General features: G+C 49.4%; 1 protein-coding gene and 1 long non-coding RNA gene across 6 annotated transcripts; one reads left to right on the top strand and one right to left on the bottom strand.

Moving 5' to 3' along the window:
- Positions 1-3,253: 3,253 nt before the first annotated feature.
- S100A2 (S100 calcium binding protein A2) lies at positions 3,254-6,606 on the bottom strand. Of its 5 annotated transcripts, none has more exons than XM_031019052.2 (3): positions 6,454-6,606; positions 4,323-4,470; positions 3,254-3,494 (listed from the first exon to the last, which is right to left on the bottom strand). In XM_031019052.2, the coding sequence occupies exons 2-3, from the start codon at positions 4,461-4,463 to the stop codon at positions 3,342-3,344; spliced, it is 294 nt and encodes a 97-aa protein (XP_030874912.1). In that variant the 5' UTR covers positions 4,464-4,470; positions 6,454-6,606; the 3' UTR covers positions 3,254-3,341. The 5 variants fall into 5 exon arrangements, with proteins under 5 accessions (XP_030874912.1, XP_030874911.1, XP_030874910.1 ...); XM_031019051.2 differs by lacking the exon at positions 6,454-6,606 and adding an exon at positions 6,347-6,416; XM_031019050.2 differs by lacking the exon at positions 6,454-6,606 and adding an exon at positions 5,912-6,200.
- An 11,825-nt stretch (positions 6,607-18,431) lies between these two features.
- LOC115937321 (uncharacterized) lies at positions 18,432-20,720 on the top strand. Its single transcript, XR_004072621.2, has 3 exons — positions 18,432-18,775; positions 19,255-19,372; positions 20,018-20,720. It is a non-coding gene; the product is annotated as an uncharacterized LOC115937321 (long non-coding RNA).
- The last annotated feature ends 4,945 nt before the right edge of the window (positions 20,721-25,665 follow it).

The following is a 25,665-nucleotide window of genomic DNA, read 5'->3' as shown; positions in this document are numbered from 1 at the left end:
GAAAGAAAGAAAGAAAAAGAAAGAAGAAAGAAAGAAAAAGAAAGTAAGAAAAAGAAAGAAAGAAAGAAAAGAAAGAAAGAAAAGACCCTAGTATGTAGTCGTGGAATGTCTGGGAACATTACAGTCTATGGTAATAGGAAAATAGAAAGCGTACCTAATGAACTCATGGATCCAGCTGAGGAGATGTTTAGATGGAATACTGAAAGTGCCTACTTCTTCTGATGCCCATGATAAAACAGGAGAAGAAAGAGATGACCTAAGAAGGAACTGCTCAGGTTTTTTAATATAATATAGAAATATAGATGGCCCAGAACAGTCTTTACGGCCAGCACATGGCTCTCAAAGTAATAAATGGCTTCAGGGCAAAGGTCAAATCCAGGGCCTTGCCAATAGAGAGGGACTCAGGGTAAAAACAAAGTCAAAGGTAGAGACTTGGAAAGATTTAAAGGCAAGTCTCACAGATCTCAGATAAGCAAGTTGGCTTCTAACAATTTTGGAAGTGTGCCTCTCAGACGCTTTCAGACAAGAGGGCCTTTCTCCCAGCTCCCTGATTCTCAGTCTAAGGTAGGGAGGGGCCAGTCTCAGAGAGATTTCTAAGTGTGGCATTAGTCTAATTAAGTGAATTATAAGTTGATACACAGGAAGCCCACAACATTTTTTTTTAAAGATTTTATTTATTTATTTGACAGAGAGACAGCGAGAGAGGGAACACAAGCAGGGGGAGAGGGAGAAGCAGGCTTCCCGCTGAGCAGGGAGCCTGACGTGGGGCTCTATCCCAGGACTCTGGGATCATGACTTGAGCCAAAGGCAGACGCTTAACGACTGAGCCACCCAGGCGCCCCTAGCCCACAACATTTTTAAAGGAATTACATAATCCTGGGCTGAAAGGGATAGAGACAGTTCAAACAAAAGAAGCTTTGGGTTGTCAACTTCCTTTGGGCAGGGGGCAGCTGAGAAACCTACAAACACAGACATTTCTTATGGAAAATAAAGGGTTAAAGAGAATGAAACCAACAGCCTAGAGCATGGACCCGAGAAGAACCACTTATAGGGAGCAGAACTGGGCCCTAATCAAGAATCTGGTGGCATGTGTCTGACTCAATTTCAGAATTGCTATGGACCAATGACACTTTTGTGCCTTTGATCCACCACCACCCCTTTCTGACTAGGAGTGTTTATTATCTGTCTGTCTCACTTTTGTGCATTGAATGTATTGTTCATAGATCTTCAGGTCAAGGGAATTGTTCTTAAGGAGCTGATCAGGGCCTGACATAGATAACAAGACCCTGGACCTCACGTTGATGCCTTAACAGGGTGAGACATGGTGGGTCTTGGGAAGGAGGTGACTACATTCTGCACACGGTTGCTAGAAGTCAGACTATGGTATACAGTCTCCCAAGATGGCCACGTCAGTCTTGTGGTACTGCTCCTCACATGAACAGATGGAGCCTAATTCTCTTCCCCTTGAATCTGGGCCAGCCTGATGACTTGCTTGATCAATAGAATGCAGCAGAAGTGATGTTCTTGGATTGCTGAGATAAATCCTAAGAAGCCTCACAGCCCCCATTGGGACCCCTTGGGATGCTCACTTGGGGGATCCTCCCTATCAGAACCTAGCTGCCATGCTCTGAGAAGCCCAAGCTACATAGAGAGGTCATAGGTAGGCATTCCAGATGAAAGTTCCAGCCGAGCTCCCAGCTTACAACTGGCACCAACTGCCAGGCATATCGAGTAAGCTACCTTGGAAGTTGAGTTGATTTGAACTTTCAGATGACTCCAGCTCCAACATCCATCTGCAACCGCATGAAAAGTCCCAAGTGAGAACTTCATGGACTGACTGCAGTCTCCATACAGAAACTTGACAGATAATAAATCTGTTTTAATTTACCAAGTGTTGGGTGATTTGTAATGCAACAATAGGTAACCAGAACAGCATCTCTAAGTCACTGAACCAAACCTGAATTCCATACCTCAGACTTATTTTATAAGACATTTAAATGCCGATTCATTTATGCCATTCTTAGGCGGGTTTCCTGTACCTTACAACTGAATACATTCCTAACTGGTAGAGAATTTGGTAACTAAAAGTGGGATCCATTAAAGAGAGAGAGAGAGAGAATCTAACATGTGTAATTACTTGAGGAGAGGAAAGAATACAATATGAGGACCTCACCTTTGCTGGCTGGAAAGTCAGTGACTTTGTTAGGAGGTGGCAAGGTGTTCGGGCACGTTGTCACCTGACGGACCGCAGGGCGCAGAACAGATGGCAACCTCGCTACAAGTTCAGGGAAACTGGTAGAAAAAAATCAGGATGCCGATATGAACTAGTGCCTGATAGCTTCCAACAGGAGAAGAATGAACTCAAACTGGAGCCCATCTGAAAGCAGCTATCAAAAGAAATACAGCTTTGCTAAAACAGGGCCTAAAGCCGGCAACCTGATAAGAAGTCTTTACTGAGGGCGCCTGGGGGGCTCAGTCGGTTAAGCGACTGCCTTCGGCTCGGGTCATGATCCTGGGGTCCTGGGATCGAGCCCCGCATCGGGCTCCTTGCTAGGCAAAGGAGCCTGCTTCTCCCTCTGCCTGCTGCTCCCCCTGCTTGTGCTCTCTCGCTCTCTCTCTGACAAATAAATAATCTTTAAAAAAAAAAAAAAAAGGGCGCCTGGGTAGCTCAGTTGGTTAAGCGACTGCCTTCGGCTCGGGTCATGATCCTGGAGTCCCGGGATCGAGTCCCGCATCGGGCTCCCTGCTCGGCAGGGGGTCTGCTTCTCCCTCTGACCCTCCCCCCTCTCATGTACTCTCTCTCATTCTCGCTCTCTCAAATAAATAAATAAATCTTTAAAAAAAAAAGAAGTCTTTACTGAGCAGGTCTGCTGGGTTGGTTAGACCACCTTACGCCTCTGGAGCAGATCCTAGTACAGCTAATTGTTCACAGCACTGAATGTCAAGGTCTGTCCTTCGTTCGGAGTGTATCCTTCCTTCTTTGTTAGACTTATCTCTTTTTATGAAATGACAGTGATGTTGGATAGTATTTGCCTTTTTTAATATCTTTATTGGGAAAAAAAAAGTTAGCAAACTATCTCAAATTTTTACTGGTACTTGAAATCCCAAAGTCTGGGACTTAAGGCACAGCTCTGGCCTTGGGGAGATTTCCAGAAGAGTCAGAGCCTAGAGGGGGTAGGATCTAAAGAGGCTCTCATTTTCCAGCACCCCAACTGAGCCAGCCAGGGTATTGGGCATCACTGAGCTATTAAAATATGATCAACAGATAAGTTTATTGAGTACAAAGGATAGCTAGAGTCCTCGTGGGTCCAAGAGGCCCACAGCAAAGCAAGAGTTCTGCTTCAGGGACGGTCTGGAGAGTCCTGGAAGAACTCATTGCACATGATAGTGACAAGGGCCAGAAAAACAGCATACTCCTGGAAGTCCACCTGCTGGTCACTGTTCTCATCCAGATTGCCCATCAGCTTCTTCAGGCCCTCCTCATCCACCTTCTCCTGAAAGTGAAAAAGAATGGTTCAGCAGGCTGCTCTCCACCCACCCCCACACCAATCACACACCTACTGGTCAGAGCCTAGCCCTCGCTCCGCACTGGGCAGTGGGTACGTGGTGGGCAGGGACCTCCTGGGAGCTACAGAGAGGCTCTGGGAATGAAGACAGGTAGACGTTCACTGGGGAGGGTCTCCAGCTGTCCCTGCTGGGAGTGAGGAGCACCCAGGTACTCCCTGAGCCCAACAAGGTGGGCATCACTACCCCCACTGTGCTGATGAACAAATTAAAAATTTCTGAATTCAGAAAAGGCAAACTTTTTAATACCAGCCAAAATGAAACCAAATTAGAAAAGCTTAACCAAAAAAAATTTTTTAAAGGAATAAAGGACATGCCCTATAAGTTCAAAGCCTGAGAACTGACTTTGAATTCTTCAGGAGTCAATATGAGGCAGGTGAGGGGCAAATTGAAAGTTGACTGCATTTTTCTGCCAACTGTCCCAGGGCGCATGTGTTAGCTGGGCTCTTCTCTCCCTACATACCTTCTTAGTTTGGCATATAACATGGAAACTAAGAGCGAGAGAGCTGTGTGCTCTTGGGCAGTCACTTCCCCTCTCTGGGCTTTGGTTTGCTCAACTCAGTGAGGGGATTGGACAGATGGACGCTGAGGGCCCTGACAGCCATCCATCCTCTGGAGAGCCCCAGGGGCGGCAGTGACAGGGCACTCACACGTGGGTGGGCCTCGGCCCCCTCTGTGAGGCTGCGCCCTGTGTCTGCATCAGCAGGCAGCCCCCACACATACATCAGGACCCTCCCACCCCAGCCAGCCCCACTCACCCCAACAAAGCTGGGCAGCTCCTTGTGCAGAAGGGCCTTCATCTCCCCCTTACTCAGCTTGAACTTGTCACCCTCTTGGCCAGAGTACTTGTGGAAGGTGGTGACCATCACAGCCAGTGCGTGCTCCAGGGGACTGGACATCTTGGATCTGGGGCCACAGGGGTGGCAGGTGATGGAGACACTTCATCCCAGCCCGCAGGACACTCTGCCCTTGTGCCCCAAAGTGCCTCACCAAACCCCCTCTGCATCTCCCGAGACTGTTCCTCCCTGAGGAGTCATCTCCCCCATAGACGAGGGACCCCCAAGGCCAGAGGAAGTATCCTTGGGCAAGTATGTTTCCTCCACTGGACTAAGGACTCTCAGAGGATAGGGATGAATCTTCCCTCCCAGTAGAGACCTCTGAGCCGGGAAGGGGGAGAGGGGTACTGTCTCTATCAGACAGGCGAAGGCCACTGAGCAACCCTCCCCACCAGGAAGGATCCTACTGAGATTGGTACTAAAGGAATTACATGTCCTGGGCCCTGGGAACAGCAGGACAGAACTCAGAGGCCATCTTTTCCACGGCTCTGCCTCTGAGAATGCTCTGAGCAGCCCCGGGATGCTTAGGGGGGAGTCCTGGGGTAAGGCCCCAGTACCTGGTGTCAGGGGCAAGTAAAGTTCTGGGCCCATCCGCTAGCTCTGCCTTCTCAAGGGGGAGGAGATGGGAAGCGGCAAAGGGCAGGGCATTATGCAGCTATGCAGGGCAGGGACCCAGGCAGGCCCACACACTTGAGATCCTGGCTCTTGTCCCTTAGTCCTGCTAGAATCCAGGACTTTGCAAAAACAAAAACCAAACTCAAGACTCTTGTTAAAGCACCACCCTCCACACCTCATATTCCTAGGCCTAGGCCCCCAAGAAGGGTCTCTAGATTGAGATGCCTAGACTGTGAGACCCAAGAGAAGGCCTCAGAGCAACCCCTAAACTAAGACCTCACAGAGGAGCCTGGAAAAAACTCTCAGTCGGACACTTCACACAAGGTCCCCCAAAGGGAGAGACCCAGCATGAGGAAACTATGGAGACAAAGATTAAGAAAGAAGAATAAGGCAGAGACCCCTGGGGTCCCCCCACCCAGCCCTCAGCAAGACTGAGGCACTCACCAGACCAGATGACAGAGGCTCTGGAAGGAAAGCAAAGGGCCAGGCTCCCACACTGGGGTTTATATGCCTGCCCCACTGGCCCCCAGCCTGGCATTTCAAGGAAATCAAACCTGCCCCAACCTGATCCCGCTGAAGCCTGGCCTCCTGCCACCCCCACCCCAGACTCTGCCGCCCCCCTCCCCCCCACCGACTCTGCCAGCCCCACCACCAGCTGGACGAGAAGGCCCCACCTACGCCGCGGAGGGGAGTGGGAGGGGTCGTGGGGAAGCGGGGTAAGGGGCCGTCACCCCTGTTTGCACGACTGGAGTCTCGTGCCAGGCCTTGCTCGTTTGACGCATGCTTGCGGGCCGCAGCTCATTTGTGAGTCAGAGGATACAGGCACCCAGGGACTTCCCAGGCCTGTGCGTGCGTGTGCGCGCACACACGCTTGCAAGCTGACTTTAGGGACTCACGGGGGTAAGCTTCGTAGCTGGCAACGGAAGTCCTCTTGGTAAGGTAATGAGGGAGGCGTGTGCCTAAAAACAGCTTGAAAGGCCCCCGTGGGTAGGAAGGCATCTGCAAGGAGGCAGGGAAGCCCTGAGGGACCCTGGCAGTGGGGGCGAGCAAGTCGGTGGGAACTGTAAGGAAGCCCCTGGAGGTTCGAAACGGAGAAGGGAAGGCTTGGGGTGGGCGAGTGAGGAGGGGCCGGACAGCTTCCCAAGCGGAGGCCTGGGCTGGGGCAGGCCACAGCCACGGCCCTCCTCACCCCCTCCCGCCAGGCTCCTCCCCAGCCCCAGAGGAAGGCCAAACTGCAGCCATTCAGGACCCAGCCCAGGGGCGGGGCTTTCAGAGAAGAGCGGGCTTCACGCAGCCCCCTCCCAGGCGCCGGGGCCTGCTGCTCTTCCTACCTCCACCAGTCCGGGCACCGCCCTTCCGGCCGCAAGCTCCCCTCCCCCTTCCAGATGTCCAGCCGCTTCTTTCCCCTCCCCCAGCGCCCCAGTCCTAGGTGACTCACCCACTGTTCCAGGCCCAGATGCCCGGGCAATGACTCAGCGGCACCCGCCTCCTCCCTGGAGGCCAGGGCAGCACTTGGAAAGCCCAACCCAGCCTGGGAGGAGAGGATGCTGGCACGGAGACCCTTCATGGGCCCCCGTCTGGGAGCTTGAGTTAGACACCGCAGAGGAGCTGGGACTGAGAACTGACAGGGTCAGATGGAAGCCAGCCTGCCCTCTCCTGGGGTCACCGTGGGACTCAGGGCAGCCCGAACAGTGCAGATGGCGTCAGGCCTTGGAGCCCCCGGTGTCCCCTCCTGTCCGAGGCACATGGACCCCTCATGCTACTGCTCCTCCCTATCAAACCCCGTTTCATGTAGAGCTTGAAGTAAAAGTCCTTCCCCCTGAGGGTAAAGCCCAATGGGTGCAACGCACTGCTTTTCGAAGCACTTCCTCCATTTTGCCTCAGGACGTGAGAGAAGGCCTCTCAGGCTCAGATATCGCAGCGGTGCCCATGGCTCCTCCACGAAGCCTGGCAGCGAGGTGCTTGGACTCTGGCCCCAGCCTGCTTTCCAAGCCCCTCTACACACACCCTAACTGCCTGGCTCACCGCGTCTTGAGCACATCATGCAAGCACCCGGTGCGCTGGGACCCCCTGCTTGTCCTGACCCCTGCTCCCCACATCTCTTCCTGTTGAAATCCCAGCTATCCTTCAAAGGCTGGGTAAATGCCACCTACTTCATGGAGCCTTCCCCGGGCCCAGCCAGATTCCCTCTCTACCTGCTCTGTCCCATACAAGGACTCCTTTTGTCCTTGTGCGCTAGAGCATCTGCCCTGGGCTGAATCATTCGAGTGCTTGTCTTCTCTTGCCCTCACCCCCACACGGTGAGCTCACTGGGCAGGGTCTTACTCGTTTCTGCATGAACAAAGGGTCTCACACACACCCCGTGCCAATGCAGTGGGCACTGGGGATGGTAGTTAGGAGCCAAGGGGCCTTCTGGTCTCCCAAATCACACCACGGACTCTGTTACCAAATCCTAACTTCCCCAGGTCCCAGAAGTGGCACTTAGACCCCGGGCTGGAAAACAGCTGGCAATCCCTGAGGGAACACCCGCTCTCGCCCTGGGGCCCAGGGAGGGAGGGAGCTGAGGGAGTGCCTCGCCAGCAGGGATGGACAAAAGGTCAGAGAGCCACAGGAACAGAAGGACTGTGAAGGGAATGAGAGAGCAGAGAGAGCGCCACTGACTACCAGGGGCAGCTCCGGGAGACCTGTCCCTCGCCGGGGACTGAGGCCCCGATGGTGCCCTCAAGTGGCCATATCCCTGAGACGGGCGAACATCACATTAATTTGCCACTCACTCTCGCAGTGTGAGTTGAGCAACACCCTCCCAGTCAGCAGAGCAGGAGGGCTGGACAGAATGACTCCAGCGTCCAATGCCAGTCCACATTCTCCACTTGGCCGTGAAGGCAGAGAAGCTGGGGCACAGCGGGGCCATGGGCACGTCCCTAGCAATGACTCTGCCCATGCCCAGCCTGAGAAGCTGGGTCATGGCTCTCTGTCCCCCGGGGCTGCTGGGGCCAGAGGCGTGCAGCCTAGGTGGCCGTCTCCCCGCCTGGTTCCTGCCCCCTGGTGGTTGAGACCTGTGGTTGCCAGCCAGCCCCACCTCCTCCCTACCGCCCTTCCCGGTCCCCAGCCCGGGCCCCGCCCGGCCCCTGACTCACGAAGGCGGAGGCAGTGCTGACTCACCTCCAAGGGGCCTTCCCACACCCACACCTTCACACCTGCCTGACACAGAAGGTGTTTCCTGGACAGTGCCTGCTGAGCAGCACAAGCAGAGCTTGGAGACGGAAGCCCATGTCTGGAAGCTATTAGGAGCCTTAAGGACAGGGGCAGGAGGGAACGAGGTGGCCTGAGTGAGGGACTGAACACTGCCAAGCTCTGCCCACACCCCGCTTTCCCCAGGACAATTCGGCAGAAAGAGAAATGGCCCCAGTGTTGGGGCCCCAGGTTGAAGCCCTGGCATTCCCTCTGGCTCACCATGCGACCCTGGCCAGTTGCACTGCACCCTTGACCTACTTTTCACTACAGGAATCCCTCTTATTAGTCCTCTACCCCCCAAAATATGCTTTGAAATATTTTCTTTTGGGGCGCCTGGGTGGCTCAGTCGTTAAGCGTCTGCCTTCGGCTCAGGTCATGATCTCGGGGTCCTGGGATCGAGCCCCGTGCTCCCTGCTCCGCGGGAAGCCTGCTTCTCCCTCTCCCACTCCCCCTGCTTGTGTTCCTGTTCTCGCTGTTTCTCTCTGTCATATAAATAAACAAAAAATCTAAAAAATATATTTTTTTCGCGATTTTATTTGAGAGAGAGAGAGAACACAAACTGCGGGGGATGGGCAAAGGGAGAGGGAGGAGCAGACTCCCTGCTGAGCAGGGAGCCTGAGACTTGGAGACTTGGGGCTCAGGCTCGTTCCAGAACTCCAGGATCATGACCTGAGCAGAAGGCAGACGCTTAACCGACTGAGCTACGCAGGCGCCCTGCTTTGAAATATTTTCTCATAACAAACTGCATTAAATAATTTATCTAACTAACCCCTGATTGCATGATCAGCACAAGAAAACCTGCTGATATCACCGTGCAATGAGCAAATGCATTCCCAGTGCTGGGAGGCTACGTGGCTGACATTACGGCGTACCTACTGTGTGTTAAGTGATCTCTGTATGTTATTCCATTTAATTTACACAACTATCCCCGGAAGTTGGTACAATCTCACCCACTCTACAGAGGAGGAAACCGAGGCTCGGGCAAGTTCGCCCAGGTTCACACAGTTAACGAGGCATGACAAACATGGGTAGTCACAATGGTAACTCTCCTCTATAAGCCCCAATCCCTGCGAATCCCTGAGAGCCCTAACCTTCCCACTCAGACTGTGACGCTCTGCCATTCTCTCCCCACACCCCCACCTGGCCTCTTGGACTCCTTTCTCAACCTCACCAGGGCCTAGGGGAGCATCTCCTCCACCCGCTCTGCTCTGGCGTCTTTAACCACCAGCCCCTTTCCCCTCGCCTTCCAACTGCATTCTGCCTGCATTTAAAGCAGACTTAAGAATAACCTTCCTCAGATCTTCACCTCCCTTAGTACCCCTCTCTGCCACAAATAACACCACCATCCACCTAATGACCCAAACCAGAAACTTGGCTGTCCTCCCAGCCTCCTGCTTCCCCGTCACTGCCCTCCGCCTGCCTTCTCCATGCCACTCATCTCTGTCAGACTGCCTGAGCTGCCGCCACGTCCCTGTGCCCCTGGCTGGACTCTTCTCTCACCCCAACCTTGCCCCCACTCCGACCCCTTCTCAGCTCTGCCACCAGAGTGATCGCCCTAAATCCAAATCTGAGCATGTCACCCCTCAGGTGAAAGCACCGTGATGTCTCATAACTTTGAGGAGAAGGCTACCAAACGTGACACACCTTCCTAGGCACCAACTTCACTGATGCACAGGCCACGCCTCCCATGCCTCAAAGCCCCACCTAAGCCATTCATTCTCTCCGAGAGCACTTCCTCAGTTTGTTCCCTGTCGACCTCCTAATCACCCTTTCAACTCAACGCTAAGATCATCTCTGTGCCGCACCCTGAATCTACTCCCCAGCCTCCCCACATACTAGAGCACACACACGAACATAGTTAGGTCCTCTTATGGACCTCACTAGCCCCCTGCCCTATAACAGCAACTTTTATGAGACTATTTCTTTATGTGTCTCCCCCACTAAACTCTGCTGCTGAGAAATAGACACTGAGTATTGGTCATTTCCAGTGTCCCCAGTGCCTGACACAGTGCAGGTGTTTGGAGAATGGCCAGTGCTGTCCCTCATTGCCACCATCCTCCCCCCTCCCTTCAACACCACATTTCCAGACAAGGCTCTACCCCCACCCCAAACCTTCTAGAAGCTGACTTGCTACCATTGCATCCACCCAACTCTCTCCATTGTCACCAGATGCTTCCTTCCTGCCCCTGCCAGTGCTCTGGGGAGGAGGCAATTAAACACCCCACTCCCCAGAAGGGCTTCTAGGGGAGTGGAGCCCTTCCACTCCTCTCTCTGTCAACAAGGAAGAGGTGAGAGTCCACACTATGCTTCTCTCTTTCTCAACCAGCTGGCTGCACCCTCCTCATCTCCCCGGTGAGCCCACCCCTCAGGGCAGGGTACAGCTGGGCAGCGGCTCTCTGTGAGAAGGCAGGGAAGGTCAGTTTGGGAAGCAGCAGGAGAAGAATGCACCATTAACTAGGGTCAATCCTCAGGGGATGTGGTCAGGAACAAACCACTCCTTGTGCCCCCAACCTCCAGCCACCCCCACCAGCATCCATGTCCTCGTGAAGAAAGCAGGCCATCCCCTGGCACTGCAGGACTTCAGGTTTGGGGACTTGCTTCCCCTACCCACAACTCCTTACAGAGGCCTGTAGTGCCTGAGGTCTAGTGTCTGACTCAGAACCCTGAGACACTCCCCGCCCCCCCCCCCGCCACCCGAAGGTTCCTCATGGCCTCGCTCAGCCAGCCAGCCAGCAAGCACCCAGGCCTGGGGAGCAGGTTTTTACCATTTGCCAGAATGGAGGTTCCAAGGATGGAAAATGTCATTTGGTAAAACTGGTGCTAACAGGAATCAACATAAAGCAAAAAGAATAGCCATTTTCCCAGAAACACCCAACATGAGAGATGCATTTTGATGTGTTCTAATAAACCCAGGCAACTTCCCAAATCTCAGAAAGGGACTAAGCGCAGCTTCAAAAAAAGAAAGTTGACTCAGGAAGGTGAGCAGTGATTTAAAAAATTACAGGGTGTTGCTCATGAGGAAGCAGTTTAAAGAGAGCTGTTTTAAGAGATCGATGTGTAGGGGCGCCTGGGTGGCTCAGTCGTTAAGCGTCTGCCTTTGGCTCAGGTCATGATCCCAGGGTCCTGGGATCAAGCCCTGCATCGGACTCCCTGCTCGGTGGGAAGCCTGCTTCTCCCTATCCCATTCCCCCTGCTTGTGTTCCCTCTCTCGCTGTCTCTCTCTGTGAAATAAATAAAATCTTAAAAAAAAAAAAAAAGAGTGTGTAATGTGTAATACTAGGAAATGGTGACAGCAGAGAAGACAGATTCTGGGTTTTAACCTTGACCTCTCCATGTTCTCGTTCTATCAGACAGGATCTTCCAGCTGTAAGAAGCTCCATGCAAGCTCACTGAAGCAAAAAAGGGAATGTGTTGTGTTATATAACTGGTAATCTCACTGAGATAATTCAAAGGGTCAATGAACCATAGCCTTGGGGCTAGAAAGGGGAACTCAACACCATCCATCTATCCATCCATCCAAACATCTGTCCATCCTTGCCTCATCACTGTTCACTGTTCATCTCTTTGATGCCGTATTTACTCTTACCGCAGCAGGAACAAGGAACATGGCCACAGGCCGTCCTAGCTTTGGAAAACCCAGTGCCCATCTATCCCAGGAAGAGCCCTGATTAGCCCTTACTTGGTTCACACACTCAGCCATGAACCAATCCCTGTGTCCAGGGAGCAGGGTGCTATGACTGGCCACTGCGGGTCAGGTTCCCAGCCCTGTGGTCAAGGGACTCTTACCAGAAGAAGAGAGTTATCACAGTCACTACACTAGCCATGTGACCTTACAGGTGGTCCTTAATCTCCCTCTAAACATCAGTTTCCTCTTCTGTATTGTGAGGATGCTATGGCCCCCTCCTCACAAATCAAATGAGATGATACACATAAAGCACATAGTGAAGACTCAGTGAATGCTCTAGATGCAACAGTAGCAGAAACCATGACGTCACTGACGAGATGGGGTTGTTTGACATCTCAGCAACATGAAAGTACAATCAAACCCCGTACATACCCCCAAACATTAGAACAATAATTTATTCCTGGTTTCCTTGTCAATATTTATTTGTCCTTTGAACCTTTATTTGGTCATCTGCTAGTATCAGATGTTAACAGTTTAGGAAAAAATAATAAAGTAAATCTTAAAATTGAGAAAAATCTGTTCATTTGCTGGATTCTTTCTCCTAGCTTGGAAATGATCGTATTTTCCCCATTATAATTGGCAAAACACCCAGGTCTGGCTTCAAAAATAGTGGAGTTTGGTGACAGCCTAGCCTGATCCAGTTCAATGCCTCCCTACACCCTGTGTCATAGATAAGGGAACTGATTCCCTGCATAGGGGTAGACACACCATCACGCCAGCTTACTCATGTGACCTGCTAAGATCATCCAACTCCATGTCCCCTGGCTCTCTATCCACCAACCAGCCTCTGGTTTGCATTTGGATTCTCAAAGGGACTTTCCTCCTGGGAAGAAATTGAGCTGATTTCTGGAATGTTTGGGTTTGCCAGGCAGTCATAAGAATGAAGAAGAATTATAAAGTAGGGCGCCTGGGTGGCTCAGTTGGTTGAGCGACTGCCTTCGGCTCAAGTCATGATCCTGGAGTCCCGTGATCGAGTCCCGCATCGGGCTCCCTGCTCGGCAGGGAGTCTGCTTCTCCTTCTGACCCTCACCCTTCTCCTTCTCTCTCTCTCAAAAATAAATTAAAAAAAAAAAGAATGAAGAAGAATTAATCTCTCAGAACAAGACCATCACTAAGTGAAGTGATAAAAAATGTCTTTCTGAACCTAGATAAACATCTGCTTTTAAGAAGGAAAGAGGGCAGCTGGCAGGTAGGAGGGAAGAAACTAAAGTTTACTGAGTGCTTACTCTTTGTAGACGTTGTTTAAGTACAATGCATACACCACCTAATTCAATCCTCCCAACCACCCTATAATGTGGGCAATGTCTGTGATTAATAGATCAGGAAACAGAAGCTCAGGAGATTTGGTACAGAGCCAGGATTTAAACTCAGGAGCCCTGCTGCTGAGCACCACTCCTCAGTCACCCTCACTGCCACCTCTCCACCCCAAGTTCCGGCCCTGGCCACTTCCTGAGCCCTCTTCTTATCCCTATGTCTGCTGGTGGGGCTGTCATTAGTCTCTACCCTTTTCTCTCTTGCTTGCTTCCAGTTATCTCCTTTCTGTTTCCCCCTCTTTCTCATAGCATCCTTCAGTTTAGACAACTCCTAAAACGAAAGGATTTGAATCTGCACTCAGGCAGCCCCACCAGCCCAGCCCCAGGTTCTGGTTGCTGCCCCAGTTGTCCCAGCCCCAACGTGGGCATTGTCTCTGCCTTGCTCTGTAGAACCTTAGGCCCAGCCAGGCAGCCTTGCCAGCCACGAGTGCTGCTGGGCTTCCCTGGGGAAACCTGCCTCGATCACAGCTGTCCATTCTGTCACTCACTTGCTCAAAAACCTCTGAGTCTCTCTACTGACCATGACATCTTTTTTTTTTAAGATTTATTTATTCATTTGAGAGAGAGAGAGCACGAGCAAGAGGGGCAGAAAGAGACGGAGAGAGAATCCGAAGCAGACCCCGTACTGAGTGCTGAGCCCGATGCAGGGCTCGATCTCAAGCCCCTGAGCCAAAACCGAGAGAAGGACACTTAACTGACTGCACCACCCAGGTGCCCCAACCACCACATCACTTAAACTCTTCAGTGTGGCTCTCAAGGACCCAACACTCCACTTCATTCTTTATGCATACACTCAGCAAATATTTATTCAGTAGTGACACTGCACTAGGCCCTAGGGATACACTAGTGAACAAGACAGACATAGCCCTTGCCCTGGTGGAGCATGTAATCAAATGGGGAAGATGGGACATAAATGTAAAGTACAGGTTGTAGGAAGGGTTATGAACAACAACGAACAGGTATAATGACAGAATTGTCACCTGGGCAGGTGGTCAGAGAAGGACTCACTAAGGAGAAGGGTTGAAGGATGAGGAGTCGTCCACACAGGGAGGGCAGGGTGTGTTCCAGGCATGGCCCAGGGATGGGAAGGAGTTTGGGGTGTGAAAGGAGAAAAGAGCAGTGTGGGTGGACCATGGATGGTGAGGGGGAGAAGGGCATGAGATGGAATTAGGAAGGTCAGGAAGGGTCAAATCATGCAGGGCCTTGTAAGGCCAGTGTAAGGAGTCTGGATTTTGTTCTAAGTAAAACAGGAAGCCATTGGAAGAGGGTGGGAGATGCCTGGCTGGCTCAGTCAAAAGAGTATGCAACTCTTAATCTCGGCGTTATGAGTTCAAGCCCCACTGGGCACCGAACCTACTCAAATAATAATAATAATAATAATAATAATAATTTTTTAGGGGCGCCTGGGTGGTGCAGTCAGTTGAGCGTCCAACTCTTGATTTTGGCTCAGGTCAGGGTCTCAAGGTTGTCGGATCCAGCCCCATGGCAGGCTCCAACTTGGCAGGAGTTTGCTTGGGATTCTCTCTCTCCCTCTGCCCCTCCTCTCCCCCACTCCACAGAAGCATGCACACACACTCTCTCTCTTTCTCTCTCTCTAAAATAAATAAATAAATAAATCTTTAAAAAGAGAGAGAGATACAAAGTTCAAAGAAAAGATTATAAGGCAAAAGAAGGTGGAGAAAGGAGAATTAGAAGAATTCCAAAATGAAACAAAAGGGAAGGATTAAAATGTCACATAGGGGGCGCCTGGGTAGCTCAGTCAGTTAAGGTCTGCCTTCAGCTCAGGTCATGATCCCAGGGTCCTGGAATCAAGCCCCACATCGGGCTCCTTGCTCAGCGGAGAGTCTGCTTCTCCCTCTCCCTCTGCCTGCCGCTCCCCCTGCTTGTGTTCTCTCTCTCTCTCACTCTCTGTCAAATAAATAAAATCTTAAAAAAAAGAAAAGAAGTGTTACTATCAGGATAATAGGGTTCCCCAAAGAGAGGGGCATAAAGGGAGAGAGGAGAAAACAGCTGAAGAAACAATGGTGACAAATTTCTCAGAATTTCAGATGAAAGGGCTCAGAGTGTGAAATGGGGTAACTGGGCACCTGGGTGGCTCAGTCGGTGAAGCATCTGCCTTTGGCTCAGGTCATGATCTCAGGGTCCTGGGATCGAGCCCCACGTCAGGCTCCCTGCTCAGTGGGGAGTCTGCTTCTCCCTCTGACCCTCTTCCCAGCTCGTGCTCTCTCTCTCTCTCAAATAAATAAGTAAAAATCTAAAAAAAAAAAAAAGAATAGCTTTTTAAAAAATGGGGTAACTGAGGGGAAACACATCCAGATTCATTATATGGAAGTCTAAGAACATCAAAGTCAGATAAAATTCTGAACACCTCCAAAAGCAACGCACAGGGACTAGAATCAAATTGACATCAGACTTCTCAGTAGAAACACTAGACACAAGAAGACAAAGTAGCAAATGTTTTTAAAACTGAAAGAAATCTTGCCTATAGCCAAAGAGTCACTCAAATGTGAAGGTGTTAAAAAATATCCTCAGATATAGTAAGCCGAAGCTGTTTTACCACACAAAGACCTACATTAAAAACACTCGGTGGGGGGGCGCCTGGGAGTGCAGTCAGTTAAGCATACATATCTTGATTTCGGCTCAGATCATGATCTCAGGGTCATGAGATTGAGCCCCACGTCAGGCTCCATGCTCAGCACAGAGTCTGCTTGAGATTCTCTCTCTCCCTCTCCCTCTGCCCCTCTCCGCCCCCGCCCCCCCATGCTCACTTGCACAAGCACGCTCGCTCTCTCTCAAATAAATAAACAAATCTTTAAAAAAAAAAACAAAACACTCTGAGAGAAGGTACTCAAATAAGAAGAGAAACAAACCCAAGAGAAATAAATCAGGATGATTCCTGAGATATGAGGCGCAAAATTGGCTAAATATAATAAAACTGATTATCTATGGGCTCCTGGATGGCTCAGTCAGTTAAAATGTCTGCCTTCGGCTCAGCTCATGATCCCAGGGTCCTGGGATTGAGTCTCAAATAGGGCTTCCTGCTTGACAGGGAGTCTGCTTCTCCCTCTCCCTCTGCATGCAGCTCCCCCTGCTTGTGCTCTCTCTGTCAAATAAATAAATAAATAAAATTAAAAATATATATATCAGGGAAGTAATTTTGATATTTGATAAAGGAGAATTCAAGATGAAAAAGATGAGACAAATAGGAACATAATATAAGAAAATATAAATATCATAAACACAAAAGGACCAATAATATAGCCTCAAAATATATAAAGCAACAACTATCAAATCTTTTGGAAGAAATAAATAAATAATGGTTAGAGATTTTCACACACTCTTCTCAGAAACTGAACAATCAAGGAGATAAAAATAGAGATATAAAATAGCTGAATAATCTTATTTATCAATAAGATTGGCTGGCAAGTTACTGGCAAATATAGACTTCTACACCCAAGAAAGAGAAAATACACATTCTTTTCTAACACATGTGGCTCATGTAATATTGAATATGCTCTAGGACACAAAAGAAGTCTCAATAAATTCCAAAGAATCATTATTATATGGACTATAATTATAATTATGCTTTCTTACTCTTATGTAATAAAAATTTCTAATTAATAGATGTTTTAAAAGAAGGAGAAAAAAACTGAAACAGTCCTAATGTCTATCAATAGGTGTATGGATAAATAAATTAGAGCATATTCAAGCACTGAAATATGATACAATAGTGAAAATTAATGAACTCCATCAATATGGATAAATATCTTATTTTAAGCACGAAAAGAATTTGCAGAAGAACCTATACATTGTGATAGCACTTATGTAAAGTGCAAAAACATACAATACTAAATAATATATTGCTTAGGAATATGTACATATGTGACCAAAATTATCTTTTTCAATTGAGGGAATCATAAACACACAATTCAAGATGGCGGCTATGGCTATCAAGGGGGCCAGTGCGATATAGGGTTGCACAGGAAGGCCTTTAACTAGATCTGTAAGTTGTTTGTTTTATTTTAAGTGATCTACCGCAAATATTTTTTAAATGGTCAAATTCAACAAAGCCTATAGCTGGATATTGTGCTATTTTCTATACTTTTCTGTAATATTCTGAAATAGTTCATCATTTATTTCATCATTAAAATAGTAGGAAAAGAAAAAGAAAGAAAGGAAAAAAAAGGAAGAGAGAGCATCCATGCAGAAAAAGCAAGCCACATATAAGGTAGGAAAACCCAGTTAGCCTGAGACTTTCCCACGGCCCCCACAAGGGCACAAGCAGTTGAGCTAGTCTACAGGGCTCAGAGAGAGTGCATGGCCAAGGAGTCTCTGCTGCTAAGCAGCAACCACCTCAAGCTGAAAGAACTCAGGAAATACAAAAGCCCAGAGCCCTTTGAAATCCCACCAACCAAATGAATCAAATAAAGGCTGCAGGAAAGAAGCAGCCATGCCGAAAGGTCTGTTTGTGAGCACAGGATTCACAGAACTAAGACTAACATTGCGTTGGGGATCGCAGTTACAAAACAGAATGTAAATACCATAAACATCCACATTTTAAAATTAACTAGTGTAACTATCAGAGATTGGTAGATTGGGGCAGCGGAAATGGAAGTGTAAAAGTACTATTTTCCTCATCCTTCCAGCAGAGTCCAAAGATGTCTAAAATGAAAATGTGGCAAGTTGTTTTTTAATCTCTAGAATCTTTTACAAATTAATATTTCTCATGATGAAAAATATTTATCTGAAGTTCAGTAATTCCTTCTCCGTTTGACATTTTTCCCTTTTGTCATCAGCAAGTAAAACGTAAATAATACTTTTTATTATAAATAACATGTATTATGGTCCATTTTTGTGGCTCTTTTCCTGTAAGTCCCTCTCTCAGTCTTTCTAGCTGCATATACTGCAAGAGATCTAAATGGCGCTCATCCAATGCTAGTGCTTATTTCTGGGTGGTGGGATAGTGATTACTCTGTTGCATCAGTATTTGCTGCATTGCTTAATTTTTTGTTGTTGCTGTTGGGGCTAATGGATATGGGTCATGGACACTCTAAAAAAGAAGCAAAAAACAAACAACTAGCAGTTGTCTCTAAGAAGAGGTTGAAGCAGGACAAGTGGGAAGCAGGAGACTGGCCCCTGTGGGGTGGGGGTGGCAGGGGTCTGAAATGATGGGAGGAGCTTTAGAGAGGGAAAGAAACAGAGAGACTTGAGACTGATTTTTGAGGTAGAACTTGCTGATGAACTGAATATGGGGAGTGAGGGGAAGGAAGACGTCCAGAACTGACCTGAGGGCCTGAGTAGATGGTGGTACCATTACTATGTGGGGGGTAGCGTGGATTTGGAGGGAAAACCAGGAGGTTTTTTGGGGGGGGGGTTGGTCGTTTTTCAGAAACTGCAAGTCATACTGTACCCTTTTTGTGTGCTGGGCCCTGAGGACATCCCCAGAAAACAGAACAGACAGGGCGACCTTCCCTCCTGGAGCTTGGCTGGTGGTGAGGAAAAGCCAGACACCATGAGAGAAGAACAAGGTATTTCAAAAGTTACAAGTGCAATGCAACGGGGGAAAGCCGAAAGGAGGAAGGGCTCAATTTAAAGGAAAGTGGCCACCGAAGGCTCCACGGGAACAGCCACGTTAAAGCAAAGGCCTCAAGTGGAAGAGATGGGGTTGCAGGGGAGAATGTGGGGAGGTGGGGGGCAGGTTCCAGGGCTAACGTGGGCCTCAGAGCCACTGAAGGACTTTGGCTTTCACTCTGAGGCAAATGGGGAGCCACTGGGAGATTTTGAGCATAAGACGGACATGATCTGATTCACATTTTTTTAAAAGAATCGCTCTGGCTGCTGCATGAGTATATAAGATGAAGACATAATGCTGTCATCCCCTGATCTGTGCAGGGTGTGTTTCCAGACCCCCAGGGGATGGCTGAAACTGCCCGTAGTAGCCAACCCTATACGTACTGTTTTTTCCTAGACATGCATAATTTATGATAAAGTCTAACTTACAAACTAGGCTCGGTAAGAAATGAACATGATGCCATGAAGGAGGTGGATGACGCAGACACGCAACCCACCATGAGGCTCCTACTGACCTTCTGAACACACACATTTTGAACCTGAATTGACCACAGGTAAGGGGGACGGCTGTATATGTCCTTCTAAAGGGGCAGGGGGAGACGCTGGGAAATAATTAGAGAACTATTACGGGAGGCACCTGGGTGGCTCAGTGGGTTAAGTGTCTGCCTTCCGCTCTGGTCGTGATCCCGGGGTCCTGGGATTGAGCCCCGCATCGGGCTCCCTGCTCAGCGGGGAGCCTGCTTCTCCCTCTGCCTGCAGCTCCCCCTGCTTGTGCTCTCTCTCTCTCTCTGTCAAATAAACAAATAAAATCTTTAAAAAGAAAAGAAAGACCAAGTGAGAGAGGACAGGATTCCAATGGATGTGGCTGCAGTGGAGGGGGAGAGATGACAATGATTCTGGACGCATTTTGAAGATAGAACTAGCAAGATTTGAAGACAGACTAGATGTGCAATGTGAGATATGAAAGGGGGCAAGAACACTGCATGCTTCTGTCCTGAGAAGCCAGGAGAATGGGCGGGCAGGGGAGAGGCAGAGGGAGTGCGGGGAGAGGCCATCAGGAGGGTGTGCTTGGACATGGGAAGCTGAGCTGCCGGTTGGACAGGCCTCTTCTCGTCTCTTCTCGTTCCAGCTCTACCCCTTGGCTAGCTCATGGGTACCCAGCCCCTTACAGAACTCACTGTTCCTCCTCTCTGTTCAAGGCTTTCTTTATACACCACATGATTTCCTGTTTGTTTGCTGATGGTGTCTCCAGCCAGGCAGACTGCAAGCTCCATGAAGGCAGAGGCAGAAGAGCGCCTGGCAGGCAGTGAGCCCTCGGCAAGTCCGTGCTGACCTCATGAATGAGTCTGCGCCACCGCCACCCCCGTTCAGGAGACAGTTGTACTTAGGGGCAGCGGCCCCATTATCAGACCACCTGGGTGCCACAGCTTGTCAGTTCTAGATCTCCAGCAAGTTACGTAGCTTCTCTGTGCCTTGGTTTTCTCATCTGCAAAACGGAGATAACAGAAGGACTTACTTCATGGGGTTGTAGGGATTAGGGAGTTAATACATGCAAAATGCTCAGAATAGGGATGCCTGGATGGCACAGTAGGTTGAGCGTCCAACTCCTGGTTTCCACTCAGGTCATGATCTCAGGGTCATGAGATCCAGCCCTGCATGGGGCCCTGCACTCAGCACGGAGTCTGCTTGGGATTGCCTCTCCCTCTGCCCCTCCCCCCACATGCGCGCGCTCTCTCTCTCTCTCTCTCTCTCTCTCTAATAAATAAATAAATCTTTAAAAAATAAATACTCAGACCAGCGCCTGGTATGGAATAAGTACTTGGTAAAATTTAGCTGTGGGCGCCTGGGTGGCTCAGTCGTTGGGCGGCTGCCTTCTGCTCGGGTCATGATCTGGGGGTCTTGGGATCGAGCCCCACATCAGGCTCCCTGCTCGGCGGGGAGCCTGCTTCTCCCTCTCCCACTCCCCCTGCTTGTATTCCCTCTCTCGCTGTGTCTCTCTCTGTCAAATAAATAAATAAAATAAAATTTAGCTGTTATTTGCTATTACTTGTTAAAAATTACCTCCTCACTGGTCTCCTTGCATCCACTCTGCCCTTCTTCTCTCAATCTTTTCCATAATGCAGACTGTGATTATTCAAAATGCAACTCTGATCACATTACATGCACAAGTGCACACACACACATACTTAGATTGCTGAAAAAAACCATTCAGGAGCTCCTGGGTGGCTCAGTAGGTTAAGTGTCTGCCTCTTGATTTCAGCTGGGGTCATGATCTCAGGGTCAAAAGATCAAGCCCAAGTCGATCTCTGTGCACCGCATGGAGTCTGCTTGGGATTCTCTCTCTCCCTCTCCTTCTGCCCCTCCCCACCTCTAAAATAAAAAACAAAACAAAACAAAAGCCCAACATTCAGGGGCTACCAATCCTTAACATGTTCCTTAAGTCCTACCCACCTCCCCAGCCTTGCCTTTTATCTCTGTCCATTTTGCTCTTGAGCTTCAGCCACACCCAGTTTCCCTCAGAAACAGGCTCACCATGCTCCCTCCTGCCTCAGGGCCTTTGCAAATGATGGTCCCTCTGTCTGGGAAGCCCTTCTTCCCTCAGGTCTGCCCTTTGCATGTCCTGCTCATCTTGCACATCTCAGCTCCAGCATGACTTCCACAAAGGTGCTCCCCAATCCCAGACTAAGTTACATTTCTTTGTTAAAAATTACCACAAATGTGGGGTGCCTGGGTGGCTCAGACAGTTAAGCACCTGCCTTCAGCTCAGGTCCTAATCTTGAGGTCCTGGGATGGAGCCCTGCGTCTGGCTTCCTGCTCAGCGAGGAGCTTGCTTCTCCCTCTCCCTCTGCCTGCCACTCTCCCTGCTTGTGTTCTCTCTGTCAAATAAATAAGTAAAATCTTTAAAGGAAAAAAATTACCGCAAATGTGATCCTTCAGAAGTTACCCCCATTCGTAATTATCCATTTGTTTGTGTGATCATGTGGTTATTTGCTGTCCTCCCCTCTAAACTGAAAGGCCTGTAAAATCAGGAAGCATATCTGTTCCTACTGTTTTTGTTGCAGCAAATCTGCCTTGTCTGGCACATACAAGTACTATATTCTGAATGAGTGAATGAATGAATGAATGAATGGGTCTTCAGCAGAAGCAACCAGGGCCAACATACAGGGTCCATAAGGGGGCACTCTTGGCCCTTCGTAGTTCCTGGTGCCAAGCCACTGACTTTGGGCAGTCCACACAGAGGTAGTGAAAGACCTCTGGGCCGCAGGTGCACTGGTAACCGGCAGTGTGTCCTTGGCTAAGTCCTGTCACCTACATGAGCCTCCATGTCTTCATCTGTAAAATGTGGATCATGATTCCTATATCACAGGGTTGTCAGGAGGACCAAAGGAGCTTGGATTAGATAGTGGTTTGTTTGTTTTTTTTTAAAGATTTTTATTCATTTATTCATGAGAGACAGAGAGAGAGAGAGGCAGAGGGAGAAGCAGGCTCCCAAGGAGCAGGGAGCCCGATGCGGGACTCGATCCCAGGACCCTGGGATCATGACCTGAGCTGAAGGCAGACGCTTAACCATCTGAGCCACCCAGGCGCCCAGATAGTGGTTTTTTAAACTTTTAACATTAAACAGGTGAAAAGTTGTTTAGTTTTTCAAGAGGAACTTTGCCAGGAACCTAAATGGAAAGAAAAACCAAATATACAAGAAGTATAAAGGCTGACACAGGTAGTTTTAGGCCCCTTACCCCAACTCGACACTTAAGCCAGGTTCTTACCCTGGACAATGACAAGTCTGGCTACAGATGGTTTTCACGGGCATGATTTGTTGGGACCACCTCAGTATCAAGTGGTTTAGACACAAGGCCAGGCCACTGTGAGGCCCTAACAGAGAGACCCATCTCAGCGCAACTCCGGGGCCCCCAAAGAAACCTGCTTCTGCCTGCCCTCCCACCCCCAGGGCTGCTCAGGTCCTGCTCTGGCTGTGTAGTGCAGTCCCTGGACCTCTGGGTGAGGGAGGAAGCACCCCAGCAGCTCAGTCCACACCCCCACCCCGCCCCGACCGGCCTCAGCCTGACACTGCCTGGAGAGGCCTCGGCTGAGCTGTTGGCCCCTGCAGTGGCTGTTTTCGCCCTCTGGGGCTTCTCTGGCCGTCCAAGCCCCGACTGGCCTCCACTAAAGCTCAGCATCCACTTCAGAGCTCTGGACTTAGTTTTGGACCCCTAGAAACAGACCTCCAACAGGGGTCACACACATAACTTTTCCCACCAGCTACCCTAAAGTCTTGGGGGGCGAGGTCTCCAAACACAAATCAGGGGCAGTGAAGGGGGCATAGCCCCTTCTTTCAAAGAAACAAGAGCCAATCCCAAGGAACAGGGATGGGATTGGCCCCCAGACCCTGGGCTTTCTCTGGTTTCTGACATGGAGATAACATTTCCCTCCGTCCCCAGTCTCCCCCTCCCTTTGGAAGAAGGATGGAAATGCTGAGTGTGTGGGATGGAACAGGCACATCACAGAAAGTGGGAAATGACTGAGGAGCCGGTTGTTGGAAGAGAGGAGGCAGGCAGGGCTGTTCTATAATTGCCTAGGGCAGGGGCGCCTGGGTGGCTCAGCCGTTGGGCCTCTGCCTTCGGCTCAGGTCATGACCCCAGGGTCCTGGGATCGAGCCCCGCATCGAGCCCCGCATCGAGCCCCGCATCGAGCCCCGCATCGGGATCCCTGCTTGGCAGGGAGTCTGCCGCTCCCGCTCCCTCTGCTACTCTCTCTCTCTGTCAAGTAAATAAATAAAATATTTTTTAAAAATTGCCTAGGGTTATTCATGGCAAAACCTGGGGCTTCAACTCACACCACACCTGATCATCATCAGACCTACCGACGAAGTCTGCCCCTCTCCTGCCTCCATTACAGCTCAGCCCACCTCTCCTCCAGAGCTGCCTCAAGTAGCATGCACTCCACACCCCACCTCAGGTGACACCGCAGCTCACAGAAGTAGCGGTCTGTCTTTGTAGGCTTCAATTCTGTGCTCCCTGAGGGAGTTTTGAAAAAAACTATGTACTACAGCATGTATTTTAAGTTGACAATTAAAATTGTTTTGTCATCAGTTTAGATCATTACAGAAGGTATTTCTGATGTTGTGACTTTTTTTTTTTTAAGTAGGCTCCATGCTCAGTGCGGAGCCCAACGGCAGGTCTTGAACTCACGACCCTGAGATCAAGACCTGAGCTGAGATCAACTGACTGAGCCACCCAGGTGCCCCTAAATGTTGTAACATTTTTTTTTAATTCTCTTTTAAAATTTTGATTTATTTACTTGTCAGAGAGAGAGAGAGCCCGAGCACAAGCAGGGGGAGCGGCAGGCAGGGGAGAAGCAGGATCCCCACTGAGCAAGGAGCCCAATATGGGACTCGATCCCAGAACCCTGGGATCATGACTTGAGCCGAAGGCAGATGCTTAACGGACTGAGCCACCCAGGTGTACCAATGTTGTAACATTTTTAATAAAACCATTAAGACTGTTTTATTTATTTTTTTAAGATTTATTTATGTGAGAGAGAGAAGGGGAGAGAGAGAGAGATCAGCAAGCTGGGGGGAGGGACAGAGGGAGAGTGAAATGCGGAATGTGGAGCCCGACATAGGGGCCGATCCCATGACCCCAAGATATTGACCTGAGCCAGATGCTCAACCGACTGAGCCACCCAGGCGCCCCCATTAAGACTGTTTTAAATGTGTGTTCAGTGAAATCTAAACATCACAGTGGTCTGATACCATCCATTGTCTCTCTCTATACACATAATGGAACAACTGGACAGAAGATCAGTAAGGACACAGACCCTTGGACAGCACTATACACCAATGCACCCATCAGACACACACAGACTACTCCACACAACAGTAGCAGAATACACATTCTTCTCAATCTCACATAGAACATTCTTCAGGACAGATCACATGTTAGGCCACAAAACAAGTCTTCACAAAATTAAGAAGATTGGAATCATACCAAATGTCTTTTCTAATCACAGTGGAATGAAACTAGAAATCAATAGCAATAGGAAATCTAGAAAATTCAAAAATACATAGAAATTGAACCACCAATGGACCAAAGAAGAAATCACAAGGGAAATTAGAAAATATCTCAAGACAAAAAAAATGAAAACACAGGGATGTCTGGCTGGCTCAGTCAGTAGAACATGTGACTCTTGATCTCGGAGTGGTAAGTTCAAACCTCACGCTGGGTGTAGGGATTACCTAAAAATTTTTTTAAAATAAAAATAAAAAATAAAGGGGTGCCTGGGTGACTCAGTTGGTTGGGCATCTGCCTTCAGCTCAGGTCATGATCTCAGGATCCTGGGATTGAGTCCCACATCAGGCTCCCTGCTCATGGGGAACCTACATCTCCCTTTCCTCCCCACTCATGCTCTCTCACTCTCTCAAATAAATAAATAAATAAAATCTTTTAAAAAAATAAAAATATAAAAAATAAAGGGGCACCTGAGTGGCTCAGTCGGTTAAATGGCTGACTCTTGATCTTGGCTCAGGTCTTGATCGCAGGGTCATGAGTTCAAGTCCCACACTGAGCTCCACACTGGGCATGGAGCCTACTTTAATAATAATAATAATAAAATAAAAATGAAAACACAGCATACCAAAACATGGGATGCAGCAAAAGCAGTGCCTAAGGGGAAGTTTATAGCAGGAAGCATCTACATTAAAAAAGAAGAAAGAAGGGGCGCCTGGGTGGCTCAGTCGTTAAGCATCTGCCTTCGGCTCAGGTCATGATCCCAGGGTCCTGGGATCGAGTCCCACATCGGGCTCCCTGCCCGGCGGGAAGCCTGCTTCTCCCTCTCCCACTCCCCCTGC

Source organism: Leptonychotes weddellii, chromosome 6 (assembly GCF_054177405.1).
Source record: "Leptonychotes weddellii isolate Sample4059 chromosome 6, ASM5417740v2, whole genome shotgun sequence".
In the NCBI taxonomy this organism is placed as follows: domain Eukaryota; kingdom Metazoa; phylum Chordata; class Mammalia; order Carnivora; family Phocidae; genus Leptonychotes; species Leptonychotes weddellii.
This window is presented reverse-complemented; position numbering and strand designations above follow the sequence as displayed.